We start from the raw sequence: 27,822 nt of genomic DNA, 5'->3' as shown, positions 1-27,822 counted from the left end.
ATAAGTATGAGATACACAAAAACTACATATTTTAACGTCATTTTTATTGAAAAAGAAACATGTATTTTTAAATTTTAGTATAAAAATATAAAGTCATAATTAATTCTTGCCCATCCTTAAGTTACACTATCAAACAGTTCTTTTTTTTTTTTCCCCACTTTCCCAGTTCTCCTGCTCACAAGGGGCCAAATTCCCGATTTCTGATTAGCTTATCATTCATTTTAGAGTCTTGTATCAAAAATACCTTCAGTGCTTTCGGTCAGCCTGACTTCTGGGAATGAAAAGCACAAGCCATTCAGAAATATCGGGTTGGCCAAAAAGTTCGTTCGGATTTTTACATATGATTACATAAAACCCGAACGAACTTTTTGGCCAACTGAAAATAGTTCCTTGTTCACTAAACATAACTTTAATTTGTTTAGTGAAATGATACGATTTCGAATGGAATTTTTTTACTTCCAAGAGTACGAGGGTACAGGACAACTCCCACAAGGCCCCACACTGCACCAACTCCCCTGGCACACTGCATACCCTGACCGTGAACTTTCAGTCTTCTGGTATCTTCGCAAGAGTAGACGGTTAAGGCGGAAGACGTTAATTGCTACGCAAATGTTTGTAAACTGAGAACCTTCTAGATTTCTGCTAGCAAGCTGATATCAGGTAGAGTCTCAGAAGGTCTTTTGTCAGTTTCTCTGTCTTGGAGTACGTTGGTCACTTTTCAGAGATACCAAAAAAGCTTGTGTTGTAGAGTCTCGTGATTGAGGCTGCTCTGCTCAGGCTGCCCTATTTTGTCAGCTCTTTTGCAGTCTTTTCACAGTGTATCACTCTGAAAAGTGAAAGGTCTCTCTGGGGGCACTGTTTTTTCTTTGCAGATCATTTAGCCAATTAAAAAGGCCCCGAAAAAACTGGCTTCTTGGTCCATGTCAATCAATTGCTCATTAGTGACAGAGACAAAAATTCGATCATTTTCCTTGAGCTCAAATATTCCACCTTGATAGATGGAATAGAGTCCATATTCTGAATCTTTAGACCAACAACTATTTCTAGCACTTTTCATCAGCAGTATGGGGTCAGGATAGCTCGTGCATTTGTAAATATATTGTACCATTTGTTTGTTTTTCTTTCTGTTCTCTTCTGTTGAAACTGTTCCCAAAACCTCCTCAGTTTCCTGAAATCGAAAGTATGTTTGGGAATAGATGTAATAAAACCCTGTTTGGTGGATAACCAGCTCTCCATTCCTCAAGTGCAAATTATTCAAGAATGAATGTCCTTTTCTTGACGACTCCCAGGAATTTATTTTCTGGCCCAAAGCTTTTTGATTCTTGGAGCCTGGGATGAAGTTTAGAGAAAAATAAAGTTAGCTTGTAGCAAAACAAGAAGTTTCCCAATAGCTGTGGCTAGCCAATTCTCGGTTGGGATTGTAAAGAATTTTAATCTATTATAAAACTTCTTGCTCCTTCGATCTTCCAAGGATTCTAAATTCTAGTCATATAGAAATCTGGAGGCTCCCATATCACTGTGATCTGTTGGAAGTCCCATACTTTTTTGTACCTCATCTACTTTGAATAGTAGCACGGGAATGGTTCACTAAGATGGCAATCTTTACTCCTGCAAAGAATTTCTGTCCAGAACCCCTGCCTCCTTTCCTGTGCTGGTGAGCTCAGATCAACGATGTAGAAGGAAACCAAAAGAAACATATCTATTTCCTCAAGTCTAGAGCTCATAAATTCCTGCTATTCTTTTAGCTCTTTTTGGATTCCTCCTTGGTCTTAATTTAACCCAGTGTCAAAAGCACCATCCAAGCAGAAGGCTAGAAATGACTGTCCAATAAGACAGGGTACAAGGTTTGGCAAAAAGAGCCCAGATTTAAAGATCTTCAGATCCCAAAGACTTTGAATGAAGATGGGCCTTACTAAGATATGATACTCTTTTAAACTTTGGGGTCATCTCCATGATTGACGCAAAATTGAGTTTTTCAAGAGTTGAAAACAACTATCATATTAATTGATGAATAGTAAACAGGAATAGTGAAATAATGATCTTACTCATAGGCAGAACATGTCAATGATTTACAAAACATGAGTTCAGGAATACCATGAAGGCAACTGCCCAGAAAAAAGAAACAAAAACCAACCAACCAACAAAAACCCCCAACAACATTTCATTCATTAACTGATGACTGAAATTTCTTTAACCTGGGACAAAACTTTTTACAAAAATAAAAGCACTACTTATTGAGTACTTACAGTGCAACAGCATTTTGCATTAATCTTCACTCTTTTATGAGTTAAAGATTATCTCTACTTTGTATATGAAGAAGATGAAGCTTGATTGTGTTAAGTAATTTGCTCAAAACAAAGAACTAGGTAAGGAGTAGCTGGGATTCCAATGTGGGTATTTAGATTACAAGACCCATGCACTAACCACAGCAGTATATGGACACCTGTTCTACAGCTAATAATTAGGCTTAACCTATTTGGTTAAACCATATGAAACTGACATTTCTGTAAATGCAAAGTGGTCAAATATTGGCCAACTTTTTATAGTTCAACCTAATACAAATGCCGCTGGGAGGCCTTGGTGACTCATGGGGAAAGTAGATGACTGATTTAGAACCTTTGAAGTGGAGAAAGATTTGATGAAAGAGAGAAAAATTACTTTAAAAAAAAAAGAAGAAGAAAAGCAAAGATGGGGGCATGGGAAACTCAAAGTTCTCCCACTTCCACTTCAGAATTTTCCAGAAGCCAGTTATGCCAGGGCAGTAACTAAGCTATTCATCTTGTAATCTTGCTTCTGAAAAGAGTCAATCTGAGACTTGATTACTACTGAGCATTTTGTAGATAGCCATATAAACATTTCCGATACAAGTTCAAAGAATAAATTATTTGGAACAAATTCTTCCATTCCCTTCTTTTAAACCATATATTCATTGTTTCTCTTACTTAGAACTGAGAATGTGCTTTTCCGATTGGTCCCAGTTATGTGAGCAGCTACCCTCTGAGGACCTTTTTCTCTTTCTAGGTGAAGAATATTTTGTTGCTTTTCTAAAAGAGAAATGACAAAGAATCATCAGCACTTGTCAAACATGTCTCAGATACATTGCTGTTCACAGCTCTTATCAATCTTATCATTGTAAGCACACTGGGCTCCCAAAGTTGACTATATGGGTTTTCATAAAACCAATTTACATTTTAGTATTATAATCAGTCCACTTCAGCCTATGTTGAATTTGAAAAGTACTTTAGATGGGAAGGATAAGCAGTAACTCGGGCTAAAATTTATCGGCATCTCAGGGGTAAGGTTCAACTAGAATATAACAAAGTGAAGATTCGGACACTTTTCCTAAACTACAATAATAACAACAAAACTGTGGACTTATAATATTCCTGCTAAGGCATTTAAAATGAACTAATGGCAAATTTCCACTTTCAGTTATATATAGAAACAGAGTGATACCAATTTTTATCATCTCAATTATTTTTTCCTCCTGCTAGATACTACCTACTCTAAAGGAGTAGCAGTGATAACAATTGTCCAGAGATGCTACAAACTGGTATCCAACAGTCATTTCCCTCACCTCCCAAAGGGAATATGAAATGACATAATTGTCATGATAACCAGTATATGAGCATAAAAATCACTGATTCACTAGATCATAACAAATAAATAACATTTATTGACCACCATCCGAAGTACTTTGGAGCAGACTGAAAGACTAAAAATTCAGCAAACTACTCTTTAAAGAAATCAGCTCAAACTTCCCAGGATGTTTACAGTGGTTGTTGAGATAAACTATACATCTTCATCAAGCAAATACGTCCAGGGACAAGGCAGTGCTCCGCAGGGACTTCAAAGATTAATCACTAATTACACTGACTGAGCCCTCAAGGGACTTACAGTTTTTAGGGAAGACACAAATTAGAAAGTGAAAATTAACCTATAAGAAATAGAAATGAAGGGTGATGGGTGTTCAGGGGAGGGAAAAATTCCTATTTGTTGGAGAGCTGAGGTCAGGGGAGGGGGTTTGGACTAAGGCCCTTTCATTCACGTACTTCAGCAAACCAAAGTGCCCATCACATCTATACCTGACACTCTTCTAGGAAGATGGAGAAAGAACTATAAACAAAGGAATGCAAGAAAGCATTTGAGGGGCAGGACAATTCTCTGAAATGGGTGGGGCTGGGGAGGCTTGGGACCCACAGCAATGGGAAAAGGGCATTCCCAGAGATCTAGAATAGTGTCCCCAAGGCAGGATGCACAAAGCATTCCTGGGACACAGGCATCAGATGAGTTCAGTTTCAGGCTTGAATGAGGATTTAAACTATAGAGGATTTGAATGTTAGACTAAGAGATTTGAATTTTTACAGACATGGGAAGACTCTGGAAGGTTTTGATCAGGGAAGCAAAAAGATATGTGTTGTGCTTTAGGCTAAACTACCTCATAGTAAGGTTTGATGGGTAGAAAGTGAGAGGGCTGGAGATTGGCGAGTTAGCAGACAGCTGTAATTGATCAGGTCTGAGAACAGGAAGATTTAATCTAGGCTAGTAGTAGAAGAAACTGAAAGGAGGTGATAAAATTTCATAGGCAAGGAAGGAATGCTAACGCATCTCTCCATCTATCTGGTGTTGTTACTTATTCAGGGTAGGTTGGTGTGTGCAGGATACTGAAAACCAAACACAGTTCGGAAGTACATGTTACTCTCAGAAAGCTCAGCTTTCAAGGTTTACTTTTAACCACCATTGATAAATAATTCATAATGCCTTGACTGCCCCTAGACCATAACACTTTATTTTAAAATATTCAGTAATGGAATCCAGTTACAAATATCTTGCATTTGAGATCATTGCAAGTATATGGGAAAGCCTAGCTTTAAAAGCAAATTCTGAAGAGAGGACATTTCCTACTGGCTATAGCAAACAGCTCCTGGAAAAGAAGTCTGTGAATATGTATATTTGGGTGTCATGGATACATCTTGGTATACTGAGGAGTATATGATTTCTATGCCCCACTGGGATGAATAAAAAAGAGTATTTTTCTTCCAACACTGAAAATAGTACATGCATCTACTGTAGACCATGGATCTGGTGTTCCTCATTAGAAGAGAAGTAGTGTTCAACATTCCTAATACTGTTTTTGCCTTCAGGGAAATGACCAGAAAGAATGCTTAGACCCTGGGACCAGGTCTTGCCATCGTATTTAATAAAGCCCATTTAGTAAAGGATGGTGGGTATTGTCAAGTGATGAGGAAGCTTATTGTAATGGAAAAGGACAGCTGAAAATTAGGAAGACATCATTAATAAAATATTTATTAAAAAATTGATTCTTCTCTGCCAGGCTGGTGTACCCCAGGACTGTAAGTCTCTGGTACACGTATGCAGGCTGGTATGATTATTAACAGGGGAAAATGGGGCTATGGTGAGCCAAATGCAAAGCAGCAGTAAATTTAATTCATCAGTTGTATTTACTTATGTATTGATTTTAAAAATATGTATTAAGAACTTTCTGTGTAGAGAGGGATGGTGGCACAACAATGTGAATGTACTAAAGGCCACCAAATCGTGCACTTCAAAATGGCTAGTTGTATGTTATGTGAATTTCATCTCAGTCAAAATACACACACACACATGCACATGAACACACACACCAAAGGTGGTGCAGGTAAGGACCAGGGGGATAAGAGAGAATCTACTAGGCTTGAGGTGTACAGTTAAGTCTAGGAATAGAGAGGTAAGAGAAAGAGGCATGTTTTCTGTCTTTGTGGATCTTTAATCTAGTAGGGAATCAGACAGAACAAACAGAATATTTATATATTTTCCTTTGATTTATATATATATCAATCAAAGGAAATGAACAAGGTAAGTGTGATAGAAAAAATAGGATGTGGGTGAACTTACTTAGAAAGTTGGTCAGGGAACTTCTCTCTGAGAGGTGATGAGTAGGTGATGAGGATGGAGGATGAGAAGGAGGTGTTTACGTGAAAATCCAGGAATGGAAGAAGCCAGTGGCAGGACTAGAGAAGCCGGCCTGGGCAATAACAATGAAGGGCGTTGTGGGTCAAGAGCAGGCTGGTGACCATCAGTGGAGATAGCCAAGGTGTGAGGACTACAGGATGAGGATTTCGGGGGCGTAGAAGGATTGCTGGGAAAGAGATGACGGAGCAAGAGGCTTTTGCATAAAGAAAGGCTTCGAGCCTAGGGGCGGTCTGAAGCAGAGAAGATGGGTAACTTTGGAGCCCTTTTTTTCCAGCTATGCTCCAGAAAGCTACCCACACTAGAAGGTAAAAATAAATAATCGAAGAAGTTGAGGTGAAAGGAAAATCCACATTGGAAGAATAAAATTCAGATGAAATGAAGTTCAGACCATAGGTGGGTCACAGATTTGCTTCTGAGCTTTCTAGCTGCCAATGCAAAGAGGGAAATAGAATAAGCAGCTTGAGACACTGAGCAGTGGTCAGAGGTGGGATGTGTGGATGGGAGCAGAGAGAAAGAGGATGGAGAGCTATTCAACTATCACAAGGCTGACAGTAGAAAATTAAAATAACAACAAAAAGAATACTACCTGGAATTGAAGGAATGGTTTCCTCATAGGTTCTCAAAATGATCTGCAAATAGTATTGAATAAAGCTTGTTAATTTCCCTAAGCATTTAGACTGACTATAGAATGTCTGTGGCTCTTCTTGCTGATGTCTAACAGAAAATTTCCACCTAAGATATCAACCTAGGCAGCTTTAAGTTGTCTAAGCATAGAGTGTGTGGGGCAGAGTGGGAGCTGGGATGAATATGGAGGCAGCTGTCCCTACTGCGGATGGAAGGATGGTCCTCTGTCTGGGAGACTTCTGTTTCTGGATGAAGTCTTTGAAAGGCCACACCTGGAGCAGCACAGGAGCAAGGAGTTATCCTTCTCCAAGTTAGGTCAGCCTAATGTTCTCCAGGTCTCCTTCTGGCTGACGGATGCGGTAGCCATGTCACCGCACTTTCTGAGTGTGTGTGTCTGCATGCACGCGTGTGTATAAGTGCATTGTCTGTGTGTCTGCATGTATGTGTGTGTATAGTGCATTGTGTGTGTAGCTGCATGCATACGTGTATAAAGGCACTGTGTCAGAGTCCAGGAGCTTTAAATTATCGGATATCCCCAAGACTCAAGGTGTAAGGCACACTCCCTCTCTCTCATGGTGCCCACAGACACGCACAGCCCGTCCAGCGGTGACCTGGTAGCACCATGTCACTCTCTCATTTCTGAGAATGTGGCTGAGACATTCTCAACATAAAGATATTTTACCAAATTCCCATATCTTACTAAACACTTCATATCACTTTCTTTGTGCTAACCAGTGGGGAAAACCAGTAATAAAGAACGAAATCTAGCATTTCTGTTAAATGAGCCGACCCTGACGTGACTCATCCATGACTTTAAATACCTCTCCACTCAGTTCTGTCACCTCTGGGGGTTTTGCCCATCATTGCCCACCTTTCCCGTCACTGTTGTTAATTATACAACCGTCAGAAACTCCCTTCCTCTGCACTCCTGCTCCAAATCAGAAGCTCTCTTCTTTTTCCTCTGTCGAAAGCTCTGACCCCAGATAATGGGGGGCTGCCTGTAGGGCAACGGACACTGGCGTGTGGGAAGGGAAGCAAGGGGTGGCCTCAGCACGTTAGCTCTCTCACTCTCACTCTGGGCCAGAAAGGAAGGAAGGAAGGAAATAGGAGGAGGAGGAAAGGGAAAAGGGTAATTCCTACAGTGTGGTCCTTAACACAGTGCCACCAAGAAAAAAAAAAAAAGATTGTAGTACAATCAGATGGACTGGATTCAAACCTGTTCATTAGCAGCCCTGGGAAACTTTACTCAAGTTACTTAACTGATATGAACTACTTTAATTTCTTCATCTATTTGTTTAAAAAAAGAAGATAATAATGATTCCTTCCTCACAGAGCTGTTTGAGGATTAAGGGAGATAATACACCTAATGGGCATAGGATGTTTATGGGAAATTGTCTGTTCACTTCACAGTGCCTGGAAAAATGGGGAACTCTTTTCCCCTCCTACACTCTCATCCACCGCTGTGCGCCCTCTCTTCTCTAGTCAGTGGCAGGATGTGAGAATGGGAGGGACGGGGGAAGAGCAGGAAAGAGACCTGTAAAACCCACCCACACGGCTTCTCTCATCTCCCCACTCCCAGGCCCAGCATCCAGCCCCCTCCTCGGTCTCCAGATTTCTACTCTAGTTCTGAGTTTCTCTCCTCTGCCACCAGTGGGTTCGCCATCCTCCCTCTAGTCCTAGGAACCGTGGAGACCCGTTCCTCAGGTTCCTCAGGACACTTCCCCAACCCTGGGTCTTTCCTGGTGTTTTTCACCTGGGGCAGTGGAGTCCCAGCTGCTCCAGGACAGCTTGTGCGCAGCAGGTATCCTGCCCACGATTCCAGGGCAGCCGTGGAGCAGATGTGTTTCTAGGACAACCAGCTGGAAGTCTGATTTCATTTCTCATAGGAATAGCATCACAGGTGATGCTGGGCTTTACTGCGAGGACTGCTTAGGGTTATAAATCAGGACCTAACCACCGACACAACACTGTTTCTATGGAAGGGCACACTGAGTACCAGACAATAGACTTACAATCATTTCTTTAAAACACATCCTCCTCCTACCCTGGGAACGTCCCCAGTAATTTTTTTAAACAATGAAGTTTACAGTTTTCATGTTTGTGTTCACAGCTGGCCTTTCCGGATACGCAGAAGGTAAATGTTATTAATGCCATCTTACAAATAAGGAAGCAGCCTGAGAGAAGAAACTATATTTGACATGTCCTGTCACTGAAAGTATAATTAAGTAATCATATTTAGTGAAATAAACTGTTAGCTAACAAAGTTTCTGCTGGAGAGCCTATTTAAGCAACTTTCACAAACAGAAAATAATATTTCGTAATGTGTCATTTATTAACTGTAAATTGAGATGTCATCACCTTCAATTTCTCAAAGTATCTCTTTCTTCCCTCTTCCTTTCCTCTTTCTTCATCTCTATATGCACAAAAATAAATAGACTTAATTCCAGAGAACAACAATGTGGCGACACAAGGGTTTGTAAAAAAAAAAAAAAAAAAAGAAGAGAAAAAACAAAAATAACAGAGAACAACAATGTGGGAAGAATATAAAACACCATTGTTTGGTTTCTTTTGTCTTCTGAATAAAAAAAGAAATCACACATGTCCTTTATCGTCGTGTGACCTTGAACACATTGCTCTGTCCGTGCCTCAGTTTCCACAAGGTGAGATAAAAAGTTTAGACTAGATGAAGGAGGTCTCTGGAGGAGAGGAATAAACTCTAGACCACGAGTTGATCAGGACCCACTGTTTGGTGCTGTCCCATCTTTTCCTAGTTCAGTGAATTTGGGGACAATCACTTAAACACTCTGGGCCCCCATTTCCTCCCTTACAAAATAAGGACTCTAGACTTTATCTAAAATAGTCCTTCTCCTCTGACCTTCTATGCCTGCTGGTAAAGCGACCCCGTGGTTCACTTACCTTTCTAACAAATTGACGGAGTTGCCACTTCACATGCCAGCAGGGGTTGATCATACTCTCGTCATCACTGGCATCCCAAGAACTGTCATCGTCCTTTAAGAAGCAAGCTATGCCACTTTTGGAGTACTTGTCCTGCATCTGGGTTGAGATGAATATAACACAATATTATGCACAAGTGCTTTTTCTTTTTGTTCATTTACAAGTTAAAACAACAGAAGCTGATGACGGGTTCAGAGAAGTCTTAGCACCTTGGAAAAGCTCATTGCCTGAAGTAAAAGTAAGCATGCAGTCCTTTGTCCTTTGAATAAAGGTAAGCAGTTCGATGTGGTGGAAGGGAAACAGGTGTGGGCCAGGCATCCAGGGTCACAATGCCCTTTGCTGCCCCTGCCCTTGAGCAGTCGTATGTCCCTCAACAAATTGCTTCTACTCTTCGACATCTCTTCTTCATCTGCATTTGAGCTGGCTCACTGTGGTGATCTTTGAGGTTCCTTCCAGCTCTGACATAGCGTGACTCCCATCCTACAGCTAGAAACCCACCAGGTACAAAGTAGGCAGTGGAGTTTGTTTACATTCCAGGATCCTAAATAAAAAATTAGCCAAAGCCTTTAGGGTGCAGGTAATGTTCTGTTTCTTCATCTGAGCTTTGATTGTCTTAGTAGATTCTAGTTATTGTTGTGATTTCTACTCCTCTGGACGGCAGAAGCCAGACTACGTTACCACTAGACGTTTGAATGTCCACACCAGCTAGGGATTTACCTGCAGAGACTCGAAACACCATTTGAAGGTTTGCTCCCTTCTTCTGATTGAGGGTAAACATTTACAATGGCTAGATCCTTGCCAACAAAGTCTGTGCTTGATGTTACACACACACCCACACACACACCCACACCCACACACACACACCCCAAACCACCCAGAGCACTCTAGAATGACAACTGATTAATCTTACGAAGAAAAACAGGATGTTCATGCAAGGTCAGATTTTTTTTTTTTCCTGTTTTCATTTTTAACAACTGGGATTCAGGAGATGTTATTTCTCTCTACAAGTCCATTGAATTGCCTTTCTCTGGGGAAATAAATGGGAAAATAGCCATTTTCATCTGTTATTTGAACTTAGGGGACTTCAAAGCTTGAAGGAAAGATCAAACTTAACGATGATCTGCTCCCTCCTATAGAAAGATGATCTCATTCCAAATCAAAATAACTTAAATATTTACGAGAGCTTTCAGCCAGAATCATGCAGGTCTGTACTGTCAGCCATGTACTCCCTGGACGTTTGATCAGGTCTCTCAAGCATAAAAGTGACAAACCTGAGATAATTAATTCCTTCCCCACACTCTGGAATAGAGCATTCATTTACTTTTAGGTAAATGTTTCTTTTCTTTCTTCCTTTTTAAAATTCCAAGAGTAAAACATTCGCCTAGTAGATGTAGTGGGGGTGACAGCTGGGACCACCTGAGTTATGACTGGCGATGAAATTAGACACCATTCCTTTGATCCTACCCACCTCCATGTTCTTCTACTGTAGACATTAATTTTCATCTGCAATTTATGTGAGCTTAAAAAGCCTTTCCAAGGAAGGAACTCAATTTAGAAATAGAAGAGCCTGTCTAGCAAACTGAGGGGAGGATCAGGGAAGAAGAGCTGGATTCACCAACGAGGCCTGAGGGTAGTTCCAGGAAGAACAGTTGGATTTGCCATTTCCCAGCCCAGCAGGACTGGGTGTGCCTTGGCCAGGCGTTGACTTGATGAAACTGAATAAACAGGCTTAACTGATTTTCGTAACCTGTTGGGACCAAACAATGTGCATGACACAGAAGGGAGGGAGCAACTTGTCATCTTACTTCACAGCAGTTGGAAGCTGTCTCAGCATGAAAGGGCTGAGGCCCTGGAGGCTGAGGCTGGGGACAGGACAGGGCAGAGTTGAGAGGTGCTGGGATCAGGCGGTCAGGGTAGCTGCCAGCCCCTGTGAAGTCAAGTGGAGTTTGAGAGAGTGGAAGAGAGCAGGGGCCAGCCCAGGTCAGGACCAACTGCTGGCCTCTGGAGACCCTCTGGAGATTTTCCAGAAACACTTTCAGGAGGTGGGGAGGGAGAACCTTGAAAACTAAGGTCCTAACTAGACGTGGGAGGGAGTCTGACAAGCTAGTGAGACTCCAGTGTTAACCCAGATTGAATGAAGCCTAAAGACGCTGAGGATACACAGGCAGCCTGGAAAATATAGAAAATTATAGAATACTTTTCTAAAAGTACAACAAATAAAACCCTCCGATGCACCCTCATTCCACCTCCTAGTTAACCTTTGGATGATCTCTCTTTTTTTTTTTTTTTTTTTTTGCGGTATGCGGGCCTCTCACTGTTGTGGCCTCTCCCGTTGCGGAGCACAGGCTCTGTATGCACAGGCTCAGCGGCCAAGGCTCACGGGCCCAGCCGCTCCGCGGCATGTGGGATCTTCCCAGACCGGGGCACGAACCCGTGTCCCCTGCAGGCGGACTTTCAACCACTGCGCCACCAGGGAAGCCCTGATCTCTTTTTTTACAGGGTTGAGATTAGACTGGGTGTGGGCAATTTTGTATATGGTTGTTTTCTCTTAAGACTATACAAAAATGGCATGCTCTTTAGATCTGTATGAAAATCATATGGATAGCATAGATGTTTTTACAACATTAGCTGTAGAAATTTGATAAAATATAGAAAAATTAAAAAGAGGCACCCATAATTCTACCCTCTAAAGATCACAACTTATTTCTCCTTCTAGATATTTTTATGCTTCTATTGGGTTGGCCAAAAAGTTCGTTCGGGGTTTTCCACAGCAAACCCTGAACGAAATTTTTGGCCAACCCATATTGACTTCTGAACAACAGAAAGCCCCAGCCACTCTGCATCCCATCCCACATGTTTCATATTTAGCAGTTTCTTCTACAGACCTAGGCCAACACAAGTAACTGACACATGGGCAAGGTGGTGCTATGGTTATTCCAAGAATGATTAATGATGATTAATATGATGTCTCTCTCCCCCTTTCATTTTCACATCCTTTCACACTTTGAGGTTGAATTTCCTACAGCACTTCTCAGGCTGGGGCTGTTCTCTTGCTAACCACATCCGGGTGTTGGGTGCAGGGGGATGAGTGTGCTGTTTTTATCTGGACAACTCTAGAAGGAGAGAGATGGCTATTGCCCTTGGTTCTGAGAAGTGGATTCCACTCAACTGCTGCTGTTGCCATCACAAACAGTGGGACTGTCTAGGCCAGGGCCAACCAGTCCTTGGCAGGGCTTGAAGTCAGCAGGGTGGACTCCTTTGCTGGTTGGCTGGCTCAGAGACTTCAAGGTGGCAGCCCTGACCCTCTCTGCTGCCCAGACATTAGCCTCTGACAATCAGTTTCTGCAAACCACAAATAGCATAAAGGATCATTTATGGACATCAGTGGATTAGGGTCTCCTTCTCCTTTGTCTTCCCCGTCTATAATGCCACAGCAATAGGTAGTCCCCTTGTCATAAAACTTTCTCAGAGTCATAGACTTTAGAGGCTAAGCCCATATTTATTGTTCATGCTCGCAGATCTACAGGCTTAATTGTGAGGGTCCAATCCAACATCCCTCAGCCCGGCTCAACCCACACTCCCTATAATCCTTGCCCACTGTTATCTTCTGCAAATTTTTGCTTGCCAGAGTGAAACCTGTGATCTGATTTAGAAAATTAATACTTGTGTTGAATATGCTTTTCCAAACTCTACACAGTCACCCAAAGGATTCAGATTCATTTTCCCTTGCATAAATTCCTGATGAAGAGGGTGACAACTCCAAGAGACTTCTCAATGCTGATTACAATGGTTACCATTTACTGAGCCCCTATTTAATGCCTGGGTTCAAAATTTTACCTAACTTCCCTGAGTCTTGGTTTGTTCATCTATAAAATGGGATAATTGTATTTACTTTACAGAATTGTTATGAGGATTAAATAGGGCAGTATTTTGAAAGTTTCTGGAACAGTTTTTGCTCAGTATCTCTTAATTCTCTTCTTTCTGATACTCTTAATAAATTCTTCTGCATGTCTATACAGAAGTGTACACATATAAACATGCAATCAGGAAAAATGGGTGCAAGTGGGGAGATGTTAAACTTTGAAATTTTCATTTTTATAGAATTCAAAGAAACTTGATCATGTACACAGACAATTGCATAACTCAGATCAGTAAATAACGAGTTGCTTCAGTCTTAAAATGAGGCCAACTTGTAACGTTAGCAAATTGAGGGAACCTCTTGTATATGGAGACACAGACTCACTATTTATACTGCAAAGTTAACAAAGCTTAGGACATGCTGGCTCCAAACTGGGAAACACAGCAGCATTCCAGTCTCTCGGGCAGACGTAGAACTAAAAGCCATGATTATAATCACGTTGATTTTTTTTTTCTTACAAATACAGGCTCTTTGAAATTGCCCTGTAACAAAGCTGACTTTACTGGCCATCTAATGGTAGTGATCATTTGTATAATTACTTGTTGACTCTTGTTTTATTCACTTCATTTCCAAAGGAAATTCCCAACCAGTTGAGAGCAAAGTTTATACTCCACAGGATATGCAAACTGCATTTATTTCCTTAACAGATAAACACTATTTTATATTTGTCCAAGACCCTTAGCCTTGCATTTCCTGCCCAGCTGACAGATCTGATGTTTCACCATGCAGCAGGGTGCTGTTCAGCACAAGGGGGAGATAGGTTAACCCTGCTGACACCCTGCTGTGATGGGAGAAGCATTCCCTATGAGCTGAGCTGGGTCCAGCTCTGCTTCCAAATTTCTGCCTGAGCTCGGATAAGTCATTTCTCTGGCAGTTTCTAGTCTCATTTATACAATGAGGGGTATCCAAAATTCCTTCCAGCTCGAAGTTCCCTACTATACAATATACAGTTAGTCAAAATATACACCGAAACTCCTATACTGTTGGTGAGAAAAAATTGATACAGCCACTATGGAGAACAGTACGGATGTTCCTTAAAAAATTGAAAATAAAGCTACCATATGATCCAGCAATCCCACTCCTGGGCATATATCTGGAGAAAACAATAATTTGAAAGGATACATGCATCCCAGTGTTCATTGCAGCACTATTTACAATAGTCAGGACATGCAAGCAACCTAAATGTCCATCGGTGGAGGAATAGATAAAGAAGATGTGGTACTGTATACAATGGAATATTACTCAGCCATAAAAAATAACAAAATAATGCCATTTGCAGTGACATGGATGGACCTAGAGATTGTCTTACTGAGTGAAGTCAGACAGAGAAAGACAAATATCATATGATATTGCTTATATGTAGAGTCTAAAGAAATGGTACAAATGAACCTACTTACAAAACAGAAGTTGAGTCACAGATGTAGAAAACAACCCAGGGGGGAATGGGGGGGAGGGATAAACTGGGAGACTGGGATTGACATATACACACTACTGTATATAAAATAGATAACTAATAAGAACCTACTGAATAGCACAGGGAATGCTATTCTATACTCTGTAATCACCTATATGGGAATAGAAATCTAAAAGAGTGGATAGGGACTTCCCTGGCAGTCCACTGGTTAAGATTCTGCCTTCCAATGCAGGGGGTGAGGGTTCAATCCCTGGTCAGGGAGCTAAGATCCCACATGCCTTGTGGCCAAAAAACCAAAACATAAAACAGAAGCAATATTGTAACAAGTTCAATAAAGACATTAAAAATGGTCCACATCAAAAAAAATCTTTAAAAGAAAATAAAAATTAAAAAAAATTTTAAGAGTGGATATCATTCTATTTGAGTAGAACCAGTTTTGCTAATTTTTAAAGAGTCATTAAAGAAAGATTTGTAAACCCTAAAAAAGAAAAAAAGAGTGGATATATGTCTATGTGTAACTGACTCACTTTGCCATACAGCGGAACCGAACACAACACTGTAAATCAACTATGCGCCAATAAAAAAAATTAAATGAAAAAAATATGTACACAGAAAGCCAAGACCTGGGGTTGGCTTATTTTCAGTCATTTTGCATTCAAAATCCACTGGAATTAGCCACATTTGGAACACAAAACAGCATTATTACAAGTGGTTTAGAGCCTGGCTTTGGGTTAAGCCTCAACTCTACCCTACTCCCTGTATCCTGGCAGTACATTGGTGAAGGCTGGTTATTCATTCAACAGGTGTTTAGTGAACACCTACTATGTGGGAGCTCTGTGCTAGCACCTAGACGTGTCACAGAAAGCAAAAGCAGATACAGTCCTGCCCTGATGCAGTTCCTCTCACTCCCAAGAATTTGAGTCAAGAACTATAAAGCATTAAGCAGAAAGCACTCAGTGAATGGCAGCTGTTAATATTATAACATTCTGTTGAAGACAAAACTACCTCAGGAGTTTTGTTGCCCGCATCTTCTCGTAACTGGTGGAGCCAGTTCTGTAACTGCACTTTGTGCACAGAGTCCCTTCAATTCGCTTTTGCAAAGTCCTCAGTAATGATATGCATTAGCAGTTGGGGTCCCCAGACAGAGAAAGAGAGGATTCTCTTCCTCTGTAAAGTCTTCCCAGAGGAGCCAATAAAGGCAGTTAACCGGAGGGTTGCCCAGAGCCTCTGTTCAGAGAGCGTGCGCATCGTACTGACCTGCTTCAGCTCGTTGGTGAAGTACACGTAAGTCACGGCCACACAGAGGGCCTGCAGGAGCACGGTGAAGATCAGGATCAGTGCGCAGGTCTGCCCAGGGCTGGGGCCCCCTGGAGCCTGCATCAGGGCCATGGTCCTGTTAGAGTCTGACTGCCACAGAGTGAACGAGGCAGCAGCTTATGGTTGGCGCGAGAGGAGAAGTGGGTGGGGTGTGGAGTCTGAGCTTTGCTTACTGGAAAAAGAATCAAAATGAAACTGAAAGTTAAGACAAACGGAGAAAACAATACATGTGAGGATTACACAACTGCAAGCCTAGGAATCCCAAACCACTAGAAGTTAGCAAGAGGCAAGGAATGTCCAAGTACAGGCTTCAGGGGGTGCATGGCCCTGCTGACTCCTTGGTTTTTGACTTCTAGCCTCCCGAACTGCAAGACAACACATTTCTATTTGTGCTGCTTCATTGTGGCAGCCCTAGTAAATGAATACAGCTTCTATTTGATTAGAAAGGTGAAAAAAATCTAAGCGTTGCAATCACAATAACTACAATCCATTAATCAAAATAAGATTTGGGGGACCTGCCTGGTGGCGCAGTGGTTAAGAATCCACTGGCCAATGCAGGGGACACGGGTTCGATCCCTGATCCAGGAAGATCCCACATGCTGTGGAGCAACTAAGCCTGCGTGCCACAACTACTGAACCTGTGTTCTGGAGCCCGCGAGCCACAACTACTGAGCCCGCATGCCTAGAGCCCGTGCTCCGCAGCAAGAGAAGCCACCTCAATGAGAAGCCCACGCACCACAACCAAGAGCAGCCCCCGCGTGCCGCAACTGGAGAAACCCCGCATGCAGCAACCAAGACCCAACACAGCTAAAAATAAATAAATAAATTTATTTTTTTTAAAAAAAGGCCGAGATCTCCATTTAAAAAAATAAAATTGCTTTGAAAGGGTCACTGTCAACAAGGTCATCAGCTCATCAGAAGTGAATCCATGTTTCTATGAACTACCCCGTTCATTCACTATCTAGGCTAGAGGGCTATCTAGGTCACCAGGTTTTATAAACACGTGTCTTTACATCATTTTCTAATTGCACAGTCATCATGTTCTTAGTTTACGTCTTATTTATTCTGACTAAGTAGTTATTGGGCTGCACCCCACAGGTCTGCAAGCCTTGTAGTTGCCCAGCCTCCAAACTGAAGAAAGAGGCTGGATACAGCAACAGGGACATCAATGGTTTATTGGACAGGGGATCCTACATATCTGAAGCAAAAAGTCCTGGAGTGACATCCCACTATGTGCAGCAGACGGCTGGCAGGACATGACAGCAGACTTTGCTACTCAGCGGAGGAGGCTATCATTTATGGGGGAGGGGGACTTGATGTCAGGTGGGCTCATCAGTTGCCAGGGAAACCAGGGGCTGGGGCAGGGGGCAAGCATGCAGGCAGTTACTGATGAAGCCCAGTAATTAAGAGGATTGGAGAGTCATGTGAGTGAAGCAGGGCCTGGTGGAGCAGGGGATGGACGGAGAGCAAGAGAACAGCCATGTTGGGTGGCCTGACCATACCCTCCACCCCTACAGACCCCGCACCACCCTTGCACTCTTGGCCCACCTCTCTTCCGTGATACCCCTGGGGTCAGGTACAGAGAGGGCGCTGCGACCAAATACCGCAAATGCGATTCAGGCAATAGCAGCTACGGAGCATCGAGAGTCCGAGAAGTGGGCAGACTTTGGAGCCCGCTGCTCCTAAGGTCAGTTTTTCATGAAAGTCCAGAGGAGAATGACAATGGCCTCTCGCTGTCGACCCAGCACTCAGACTCGTTTTGCAGTGAGGCCACCACTGTGCCCAGTTCGTGAACAGATTGCCTCCACTCAGATCAGGGACAAAATGTAAGATGTTCATAACAGGCGCAGTGCAGGGAAGATCATGACCATTAAACAAACTACAAGCAGTAACAGCAGCCTGAGATAGTACCACCCCTGCCTGTGGCTCCTGTCCCGGGGGGCAGTACCATCCCCCCCTCCACCCTCAGTCCCTACAGCCAGTGCCGAATCCTGGAGAGGCCCACGGGGTTAATATGATGGTGCCTTCCTTCAGTCAGGGCCTGGATTCATTACCTCAGTGGTCTTAGGTGGGGCCGGGCAGGAGACAGGTGAGATCTGTAAATCCCTTTCTAATCCTATTCCCCACGAGGCAGCAAACCCAAACCCGCGGGGACTTACCTGCCAGTCTCAGGGCCGGTTTTATAATGTGTTCCCTGGGGGTAGACACCGTGGCCAGGGCGAAAGCGACTTATCGTCCTGACCGATAGTTGGCAACACCCCTCGGTGGTCAACAGCTGAACTCGGCTGACGTGGACTAGCGGCCTCTGGGTTCACGTGGCATGGGCACTGGGCCCATTGCTCCTGGGCTGTGTCCACACGTTGAGAGCGGCTTTCCCGTCTCACCTGCTGCTGACGCGGCCCACTCACACTCTGCATTAGCCTGGCAGCAGTGGGGCTGGAAGGCATGTGGAAACGCCAGCACGTTTCATTTGCATCGGCCCTTTCCTGAACTTCACGGCCAGTAATGTGGGTTCCTTGGTCACTATCGACGTCCGTGGGTCCGTAGGTCCCACACACAGCTGTTCTCGACCCCGAAGAGTGGCGTTTCGCGTTGCTCCCTGACTCGGGTGGGCCTTTTGGTATCGTCCTCCGCCTGTTGTGCGGCATTGTAGACACACGTCGCTGCTGTTCCTTCACACTGTCAGGGCTCTGCCTCCTTCCTCAGGTGGGACGAGAAGCCCAAGGGCACTCTTATGATGACGCCGTTGCCACAGGCCCAAGCAGACCCTCTGGGTAACTGGCCACTCCAGTTCCCGATCCTGTCCCTCAGTTAACATCCCTAAAGCCTGTGCCTGTAGTCGTTGAGCGGGGGTGGGTTGGGGGTACGCTGCCATTTTGTAGATAATCCAGGTCCTTGTGTTCTGTCTGCATTCACCAGCCATCCCCGTGCAGTCAGATGAGCCACCAGCGCGGGGCTGCTACTTTTAAAGTGCAAGGAGACTCTGAGGTTAACAGGATATCGTCACTCTAATGGAAGAGAAAGACATCTGTCATGGTAGACAGCTGCCACAGGGCCTCACAGGCTAGTGGGCGGCCACCCCAGGATCACATCTGCAATTTTCCATCCCCTGTCCTCATTTCTTGACATCTCTGCACTCACGAGAGTTTCCTTGGCCTCCTGGCTGGCTCATCAGTTGCTGGGCTGCACCCTGCAGGCCCGAAAGCCTGGTAGTTGTCCAGCCTTGAGACCAAAGAAGGAACCAGGAGACAGTGATAGAGACAACAACAGTTTATGGGACAGGGGATCTTACGTGTCTGAAGCAAAAAGTCCTGGAGCGACATCCCCACTGTGTACAGCCGACAGCAGGCAGGTCACGGCAATAGTCTCTGCTACTCAGGGGGAGAAAAAAGCTACCATTTATAGGGGAATTATGTCAGATGGGCTCATCAGTTTCCTGGGACTAATTAAGCCCTATAATTAAGAGGTTTGGGTAGTCATGTGAATGAAGCAGTGCTTGGTCAAGCAGACGATGGACCCAGAGCAAGAGAACAGCCATCTTGAATGGCCTGACCATATAGTAGTACATATACATAGTGATGGGATACAAAGTATTTCACCCTCACCTGTCCATGAATCATCCTGTTCTCCACTCCAAAGACAGCCATTACTAACAGTTTTTTATGTATGTTTCCACTGATTCCATGCATTTATAAAAATATTATGTGTATATATATATATATATATATATCATGTATATGATAGACGTAAATGGTAGCATACTCTATATATCAGTGGTCCCCAACTTTTTGGCACCAGGGATCAGTTTTGTGGAAGACAATTTTTCCACGGACCGGGGGAAGGTGGGGGGATGGTTTCGGGATGATTCAAACACATTGCATTTATTGTGTGCTTTATTTCTCTTATTATTACATTGTAATATATAATGAAATAATTAGACAACTCACCATAATGCTGACAGGAGGCGGAGTTCAGGTGGTAATGTGACCGAAGGGGGCCGGCTGTAAATACAGATGAAGCTTTGCTCACTCGCCGGCTTCTCACCTCCTGCTGTGCGCCCCGGTTCCTAACAAGCCACAGAGCAGTACCGGTTTGTGGCCTGGGGGTTGGGGACCCCTGCTATACATCATTCTGCACCTTGTTTTTATCACTTCATATATCTTGGGAGTTCATTTTGTACTTGTAGGACTTTTTTTGTTTGCTATATAGTATTCTACTATATAGATGCATCATAAAATATTTAACCAATCTCCTATAGACAGATATCTAGGTTGCTGCCAACATTTATCTTTATCACAAATGATGCTCTAATGACTATATTTTTATTGTCCCTTCATCCAACCCTTTCTTTGCCATCCTATGTATAACTGCAGTCTGCTGTTCCCTGCCCTGGCAGTCCCCATCTTGCTTCCATGCTTTACTTTTCCTCACAGCACTTTAAGTTTTCTGTCATTCTATATATTTTACTCATTGATTGCTTGTCTCCACCAACTAGAGTTTAGGCTCTATGAAGACACATATTTTTGTCTCTTTATTTTGCAGCTGAACCCCTAGTACCTGAGTGCCTGGTGCATAGCTAGTGCTCAGGAAGTATTTATTGAGTAACTGAATGTTTTAATCAAATCCCACAAAAGAAAAGCATACATGGTAACTAAAAGGTACATATCTTCTCTTCAAAGCAAAATAAGTCATAGTGTAACAGAGCAGGACCCTATGGGGCCTTCCCAGAACAGACCTCTCCACCCATATGTCCTCCGTCTGCCTTTTGTCTGTAGAAAAACTTTGGTTAAAGAATAAATTTAATCAGAAAAGTGAGAAAATGCAGAAAGGAAAACAGTCAAGCAAGACAAAATAATAATACTTTAGCCATTAAACAAAGTCAAGGACATTTAGCTGCTTTTCAAGGGCTATAGATAATATTCTGAGCCAGGTCCTTTAGCTGTTTTGCAGATACTGAAAAAAACACCAGGAGGAAGAAGTTAACTGTATGCTGTCCACAAGCACCTAGATCCCAGACTGGTTGGAAGCAGAAGGTTGATGACATTGACTCCCAATTACCTCACCACCAACCAATCAGAAGAATGTCCATGAGCGGATCACACACCTCAAACCCTCCCTCCCTCACCCTATCTTTAAAAACCTTTCTCTGAAAGCCTTGGTGGGGGTGGGTTGGGGGGTAGGTTCAGGCAGCACTAGCTGCCTGGACTCCTTGCTTGGTTCTCTGCAATAAATGCTGCACTTTCCTTCACCACAAGCCGGTGTCAGTAGATTGGCTTTACTGCATGTAGGGTAAGCAGACCCAAGTCTGGTTCAGTAACAGTAATTCCCAGACTGATCAGTCATTTGTCCTCTTTGTCTTGTATTAATCTTTTACATTGTGTCAAATGAGATTGCTTTAGTTTGATCCGGAGTTGATATACTCTGTGAACCCAGGAAGGTGTCAATTAAATTCAGCCTATTTGACCAGGGATAATGTTTCCTGATCTTTCTGAATTATTAAGCCGAATAATGGGTATTTAATTGAGTCTCTGCATTCTTGTATATGGTGGCCCTCCTGCACTGATAATATCATATTAACATGCAATTTCTTCTGCAGCTGTGCATTTTCAATTACCAGAAGACTGAGTCACTGTAGTATTATTTCTGGTAACTGCAAAGGGTGCAGAAATCTCAGGTTATCTTGAGAAAGTCAATACATGTTTAATTTGTCCCAATTACCTTCATAAGGAGTTAAGATGTGATAACTTGCGTTCTTCTCTTGCAGAGGGATTGGTCTGCATTTCAATCAGGGCTTCAACTCTACAGAAAAATAAAGAAAAAGAGACTGAAACAACATGCCTGGGTTGGCCAGAGGAGCACTAGTGAAATTCCTGGAGGTTCTCTCCAGTCTACAGCAATGTCAGGGACCAAGGAGGTGAACGCACCTCAAAAACTTCTTCAATATCAGAAGGGCTATGTGAGGCTTACGCCAAACAGCCCCTTCCCCAACGCTCAGGGCCTTTTGGGTCCTGCAGATGGGCCTTTGCCCAGTGGCGGTGCGAATTCCTAGGCTCTCACGTCGCATCTCACCCCAGCAGCCTGTTGCGGGGAACATACCACAGCTCTGACCACTGTCTGAGGCCACACTGGTCCGGAGATGCCCGCTGCATCGGAAAATCATCTTTTGTCATCTCTGCAAGGGTCACACCCTGGCCCCCACACACCAGCTCAGCAGCGTGCCCGGGGTCACTGGTTGGGAGGCCATCCGGTGTGGGGATTAAGCAAACAACCTCAGGGGCTCCCACTGCTTGGGATCAGATCTTCGCTCTGCTGCTTCCTGCTGTGTCACTCTGGCTGGTGGCACATCAGGGCTCTATTCTGACTTTAGCATCTGGGAAGTGGGAATGATAATAACACCTATTTCACAGGTCATCGGGAGGATGACTGGCTTCCTGGGTGCAATTAATAAATGCATGCTGTAACCTTTCTAGTCATAGGCAGTGGGCAAGAAGGTGGAACCACAGCCTACTCATCCACTTAAAAATGAAATCCTAGTTAGTCCTAAGTAAGATTTTACTGCCAGTGATAAACATGGAGTTCCAGAATATGTCACCCAGAAAGACTAAGGAAATGCACCTGAGCGGTTTAGACAAACTACACTCATACCCAAGGATTAATGAGATGAGAAATGTAAAGCATTCAGCACGTCCCTGACATGTAGAAACCCCCCAGATGGCAGCAATTACTAAGGTCAGGAAAAAATAACAGGAAGTGGATGAAATTAATTTTAATTATATATGTATATTAGCTTCATCTTCTTTGTCTATTTAGGTTATCATTTACATACATAAAAATGTATCAATTCTAAATGAACAGTTTGATTGATTTTGGTAATTATATACAATGTGTAACCATCACCATCATGATATAGAATGGTTACTGTGCCTTAAAAGTTTTCCATCCCCTTTGCCTGAGTTCTTTTTTTTTTTTTGGATGTTTAGGACTATTTATTCTCTCCTTAAATGTTTATTTAGCACCTGTTACATGGCAGGCAGGGTTCGGGGTGCTATGGGAGACATCACTGAACAAACCAGACAAAAATCCCTGCCCTCCTAGAGCTTACCTTCTAGGGAGAGGGGGCAGGCAATAAACAAAATACAATGTCATCAACACCCCCATCCCAATTCGACAGGTGAAGATTCTGGCTTACAGGGAGGGGAAGGGACTTAGCCAAGGACACACAGATAATTAAAGTTCAGTAACACAAAAACGGGGGACAGCTCGGGGCTGTAGTGGACTGGGCATGCATGTGTCAACTAAGAAAGGATCACTCCTTCTCAGCCCTGGATATTTATTGCCAGAACTCTGCAGAGGAAACCAAAGCACACCTAGATTCAGCTTGTGGGCCATCAGTTGGGGACCCCTGGAAGAATGGTGAGGGTTATAAAAAACCACTGTAACTTTAATGCATTTAGACACACTTGAATATCATATTTATAGATTTTTGAAAAGGAATTCTTCTCTACCCACCAGCCCCCATTTTTGGTTCCAAGGAAAAAATTTGATTGCTATGTTTTTCTTTCTTTTCATGTACCTTGGAAGATCCAGGCCGTGAATGGCCCTTTCCTGAGTTCTGTTTGGAGACACTTGATTGCCTTTCATGGCCTTTCGAACATTGACTCTCTGGGTGGTTTTAGGAAAGTCACATTACTTCTCTGGATGTGTTTCTGCTCTTGTAGATGAAGAATACTGGAACAGATTTGTTTCTAGGGGCTCTTCCAATACTTCAGAAAATGAGGTGCTGTGTTGTGGGCAGGAATATTAGCCTTGAGTCCCCATTCTTGATGTAGCACATGAATGTGGCAGACCCTAGTGGGTAAGAGCCTGTAGTCACATCGGACAGACTTAGGTTTCCAGCTCCTCTCTTGGAAATGTGTAACATTTTCTATGCATCAGTTTCCTCATCTGCAGTATCAGGCTTATTTTTTTTTAATTGAGATAGAATTGACATATAACATGGTATTTGTTTTAGGTATTTAAACATGATGATTCAATATTTGTACATCATGCGAGATGATCACTGCAATAAGTCTAGTTAACATCCATACTACACATAGTTATAGAACTTTTAAGATCTACTCTCTCAGCAACTTTCAAATACACAATATAGCATTGTTACCTATAATCACCATGCTGTACATCGTCTTCCCAGGACTATTGACCTTATCACTAGAAGGTTGTTTCTTTTGACCACTTTTAACTGTTTCACACCCTCCTCCCCTACTTCCGACTTCTGGCAACCACCAGTCTGTTCTCTCTATCTGTGAGTTTGGGTTTTTAAAAAATTATTCACATATAAGTGAGATCATACAGTATTTGTCTTTATCTGGCTGACTCATTTCACTTAGCATAATGCCCTTGAGGTCCATCCATGTTGTTGCAAATGGCAGAATTTCCTTTCTTTTTATGGTTGAATAATATTCCATTGTGTATATACACCACATTTTCTTTATCCATGCATCTGCGTTTCCATGTCTTGGCTATTGTAAATAATGCTGCAATAAACATGAGGGTGCAGATATCTTTTCAAGACAGTCATTTTGTTCCTTTGGATAAATACCCAGAGGTAGAACTGCTGGATCATGTGGTAGTTCTATTTTAAATTTTTTGAGGAAGCTCCATACTTTTTTCCATAGTAGCTGCACGAATTTACAGGCCTATTAGCAGTGTACAGGGATTCCCTTATCTCCACATTCTCACTAACACGTTATCTCTTTTCTTTTTGAGAATAGCCATTCTAACAGGTGTGAGGTGGTATCTCATTGTGGTTTTGATTTGCCTTACCCTGATGATTAGTGATATTGAGCATCTTTTCATGTACCTGTTGGACACTTGGCATGTCTCCCTTGGAAAAATGTCTAATTATTTCTTTTGCTTTTTTTCTTTATTGTAGTATGCGGGCCTCTCAGTATTGTGGTCTCTCCCGTTGCGGAGCACAGCCTCCGGACGCGCAGGCTCAGCGGCCATGGCTCACGGGCCTAGCTGCTCCGTGGCATGTGGGATCTTCCCAGACCAGGGCATGAACCCGTGTCCCCTGCATCGGCAGGCGGACTCTCAACCGCTGCGCCACCAGGGAAGCCCTCTTTTGCTTATTTTTTAATTGCACTGCTTTTTTCTTTAATTGAGTTGTATGAGTATAAATTTTGGATATTAACCCCTTATTAGATATATAATTTGCAAATATTTTCTCCCGTCCCATAGGTTGCCTTTTCATTTTTTTTTAATTGAAGTATAGTTGGTTTACAATGCTGTGCCGATCTCTGCTGTACAGCAAAGTGACTCAGTTGTACACACATACACATTCTTTTTTTAAATATCCTTTTCCATTATGGTTTATCCCAAGAGACTGGATATAGTTCCCTGTGCTCCACAGTAGGACCTTGTTGTTTATCCATTCTAAATGTAAATAGTTTGCATCTACCAACCCCAAATTCCCAGTCCATCCCTCTCCCTTCCCCACTCTCCCTTGGCAACCACAAGTTTGATCTCTATGTCTGTTTCTGTTTTGTAGGTAGGTTCTGTTTTATAGACAGGTTCTGTAGGTAGGTGTCATATTTTAGATTCCACATATAAGTGAAATCATATGGTGTTTGTCTTTCTCTTTCTGACTTACTTCACTTAGTGTGATAATCTCTAGTTGCATCCATGTTGCTGCAAACGGCATTATTTTGTTCTTTTTTATGGCTGAGTAGTATTCCATTGCATATATGTACCACATCTTCTTTATCCATTCATTTGTTGTTGGACATTTAGGTTGTTTCCATGTTTTGGCTATTGTGAATAGTGCTGTTATGAACATAGTGGTGTATGTATCTTTTTGAATTATGGTTTTGTCCGGATATATGCCCAGGAGTGGGATTGCTGGATCATATGGTAATTCTATTTTTAGTTTTCTGAGGAACTTCCATACTGTTTTCCATAGTGGCTGCACCAACTTACTTGCCCACCAACAGTGTAGGAGGGTTCGCTTTTCTCCACACCCTCTCCAGGATTTGTTATTTGTAGACTTTTTAATGATGGCCATTCTGACTGGTGTAAGGTGGTACCTCATTATAGTTTTGATTTGCATTTCTCTAATAATTAGTGATGTTAAGCATCTTTTCATGTGCCTACTGGCCATCTGTATGTCGTCTTTGGAGAAATGTCTATTAAGGTCTTCTGCCCATTTTTCGATTGGGTTGTTTGTTTTGTTGTTGTTGAGTTGTATGAGGTGTTTGTGTATTTCGAAGATTAAGCCCTTGTCGGTCACATCATTTACAAATATTTTCTCCGTAGGTTGTCGCCTTTTCATTTTTTGATGGCTTCCTTTGCTGTGGACGAGTTTTGCGTGTATGTTAGCTACTCCTCTAGAAGCCTCGTGATCCTAATACAATGAAAGCAAGGCTCAGACCAATTTCTCCCACACATGAAAGTATTACTAAACAAACATTTATTAACAAACAGAAATAACCATATTACCTGTTCTGCAGCTTGATGAAGCCCAGTTCTTTGTTCCTCTTGAGAAAAGTGCTCTCAGCCTTATTTGCCCATTGAAATCACCTGAGGAGATTTAAAGACTACTGATCTCTGGGTCCCACCCCAGAGTTTCTGATGTAATTGCTTTGGGTGTGGGAGGTTTTTATCTCCTCAGATGATTCCAATGTACCACAAAAGTTGAGAACAACTGACCTCTAAAAGTTTTAGATTCACAGGCTGTCACCCTACACGAAAGGTTTATTGAAAGCAGCAGTGACTATATTTTATTGGCTGGATTCTGTTATCTTTTTAGTTGGCACCAGGCAATCACAGCTAGACATAGAACATGGAGTTAGGAATTTAGCCTAGGATGTTGTCCCTAAGGATTTAGTCTAGAACATGGGTTGGCAAACTACTGCCTGCCGGTCAAGTTTGACCCAGCACTTCTTTTTGTATGACCCACACGTTTAGAATGATTTTACTTTTTTTTGTTGTTAACTTTTACTTTTACTTTTTTTTTTTTTTTTTTTTTTTTTGCCCGCGCCGTGTGGCATGTGGGATGTGGGATCTTAGTTCCCTGACCAGGGATCAAACCCGTGTCCCCTGCATTGGGAGCGTGGAGTCTTATCCGCTGGACCACCAGGGAAGTCCCAACTTTTACATTTTTTAATGGTTGAAAAGAAATCAAAAGACGAATATCCTTTTGTGACACATGACAATGATAAAAACCCAAGTAGCTTTGCTCATTTGTTTGTGTATTGCTTAGGGCTGTTTTGCATTATGGGAATAAGCATCACGCAGAAACCATGGGACAGAATCGTTGGGCTGAGACGGTACATGGTGCTTTCACGGTTTCCCCCTGCTGCTCGGAGCACTACACATCTCTGTGGTGCAGCTATAACTCGATTTGCTTGTTGCCCCACAAAACCTAAAAGATTTATTATCCAGAACTTTACAGAAAGAGTGCTAACCCCTGGCCTAGATGTTTCACTAGATTCTTATACTTTCTTCGTGGGAGCAAGGTGAATACTTCTAAAATATGTTACCCCATTTACATACTTTAAATATCACTCATTCCAACAAAGAGACACCATTTCTAACATTCACTGTTTAAAAAGTCACTACT

The 27,822-nt window shown here is 42.6% G+C and overlaps 1 protein-coding gene and 1 long non-coding RNA gene across 5 annotated transcripts; both read right to left on the bottom strand.

Moving 5' to 3' along the window:
- Positions 1-23: 23 nt before the first annotated feature.
- Positions 24-18,637, bottom strand: TNFSF10 (TNF superfamily member 10). 4 transcript variants are annotated; one of them, XM_027111727.1, is made up of 6 exons: positions 18,362-18,637; positions 16,143-16,374; positions 9,514-9,651; positions 6,560-6,602; positions 2,943-3,044; positions 24-1,329 (listed from the first exon to the last, which is right to left on the bottom strand). In XM_027111727.1, the coding sequence occupies exons 2-6, from the start codon at positions 16,272-16,274 to the stop codon at positions 878-880; spliced, it is 867 nt and encodes a 288-aa protein (XP_026967528.1). In that variant the 5' UTR covers positions 16,275-16,374; positions 18,362-18,637; the 3' UTR covers positions 24-877. The 4 variants fall into 4 exon arrangements, with proteins under 4 accessions (XP_026967528.1, XP_026967531.1, XP_026967533.1 ...); XM_027111730.1 differs by lacking the exon at positions 16,143-16,374 and having other exon boundaries at positions 18,362-18,636; XM_027111732.1 differs by lacking the exons at positions 16,143-16,374; positions 18,362-18,637 and adding an exon at positions 15,891-16,088.
- Positions 18,638-20,216: 1,579 nt separating this feature from the next.
- On the bottom strand, positions 20,217-22,834 carry LOC113622983 (uncharacterized). The gene is made up of 3 exons (XR_003433727.1): positions 22,299-22,834; positions 21,921-22,001; positions 20,217-20,268 (listed from the first exon to the last, which is right to left on the bottom strand). It is a non-coding gene; the product is annotated as an uncharacterized LOC113622983 (long non-coding RNA).
- Positions 22,835-27,822: the final 4,988 nt, after the last annotated feature.

This window comes from Aethalodelphis obliquidens, unplaced genomic scaffold (genome assembly GCF_003676395.1).
Source record: "Aethalodelphis obliquidens isolate GAN/ISIS:26980383/991018 unplaced genomic scaffold, ASM367639v1 scaffold1, whole genome shotgun sequence".
Classification (NCBI taxonomy): domain Eukaryota; kingdom Metazoa; phylum Chordata; class Mammalia; order Artiodactyla; family Delphinidae; genus Aethalodelphis; species Aethalodelphis obliquidens.
The sequence above is the reverse complement of the archived record's forward strand: the minus strand, read 5'-3'. Positions and strand labels throughout refer to the sequence as shown.

Excerpts from the sequence above, each read along its gene's own strand:
- TNFSF10 (XM_027111721.1), bottom strand. The coding sequence starts at position 9,950 with ATGTCGAAGAGTAGAAGCAATTTGTTGAGGGACATACGACTGCTCAAG. Across the intron at positions 6,603-9,513 it reads TCCGTCAATTTGTTAGAAAG|ATCATTTTGAGAACCTATGA; the intron begins GTAAGTGAACCA and ends TACTATTTGCAG. Across the intron at positions 1,330-2,942 it reads AAGCACATTCTCAGTTCTAA|GCTCCAAGAATCAAAAAGCT; the intron begins GTAAGAGAAACA and ends ACTTCATCCCAG.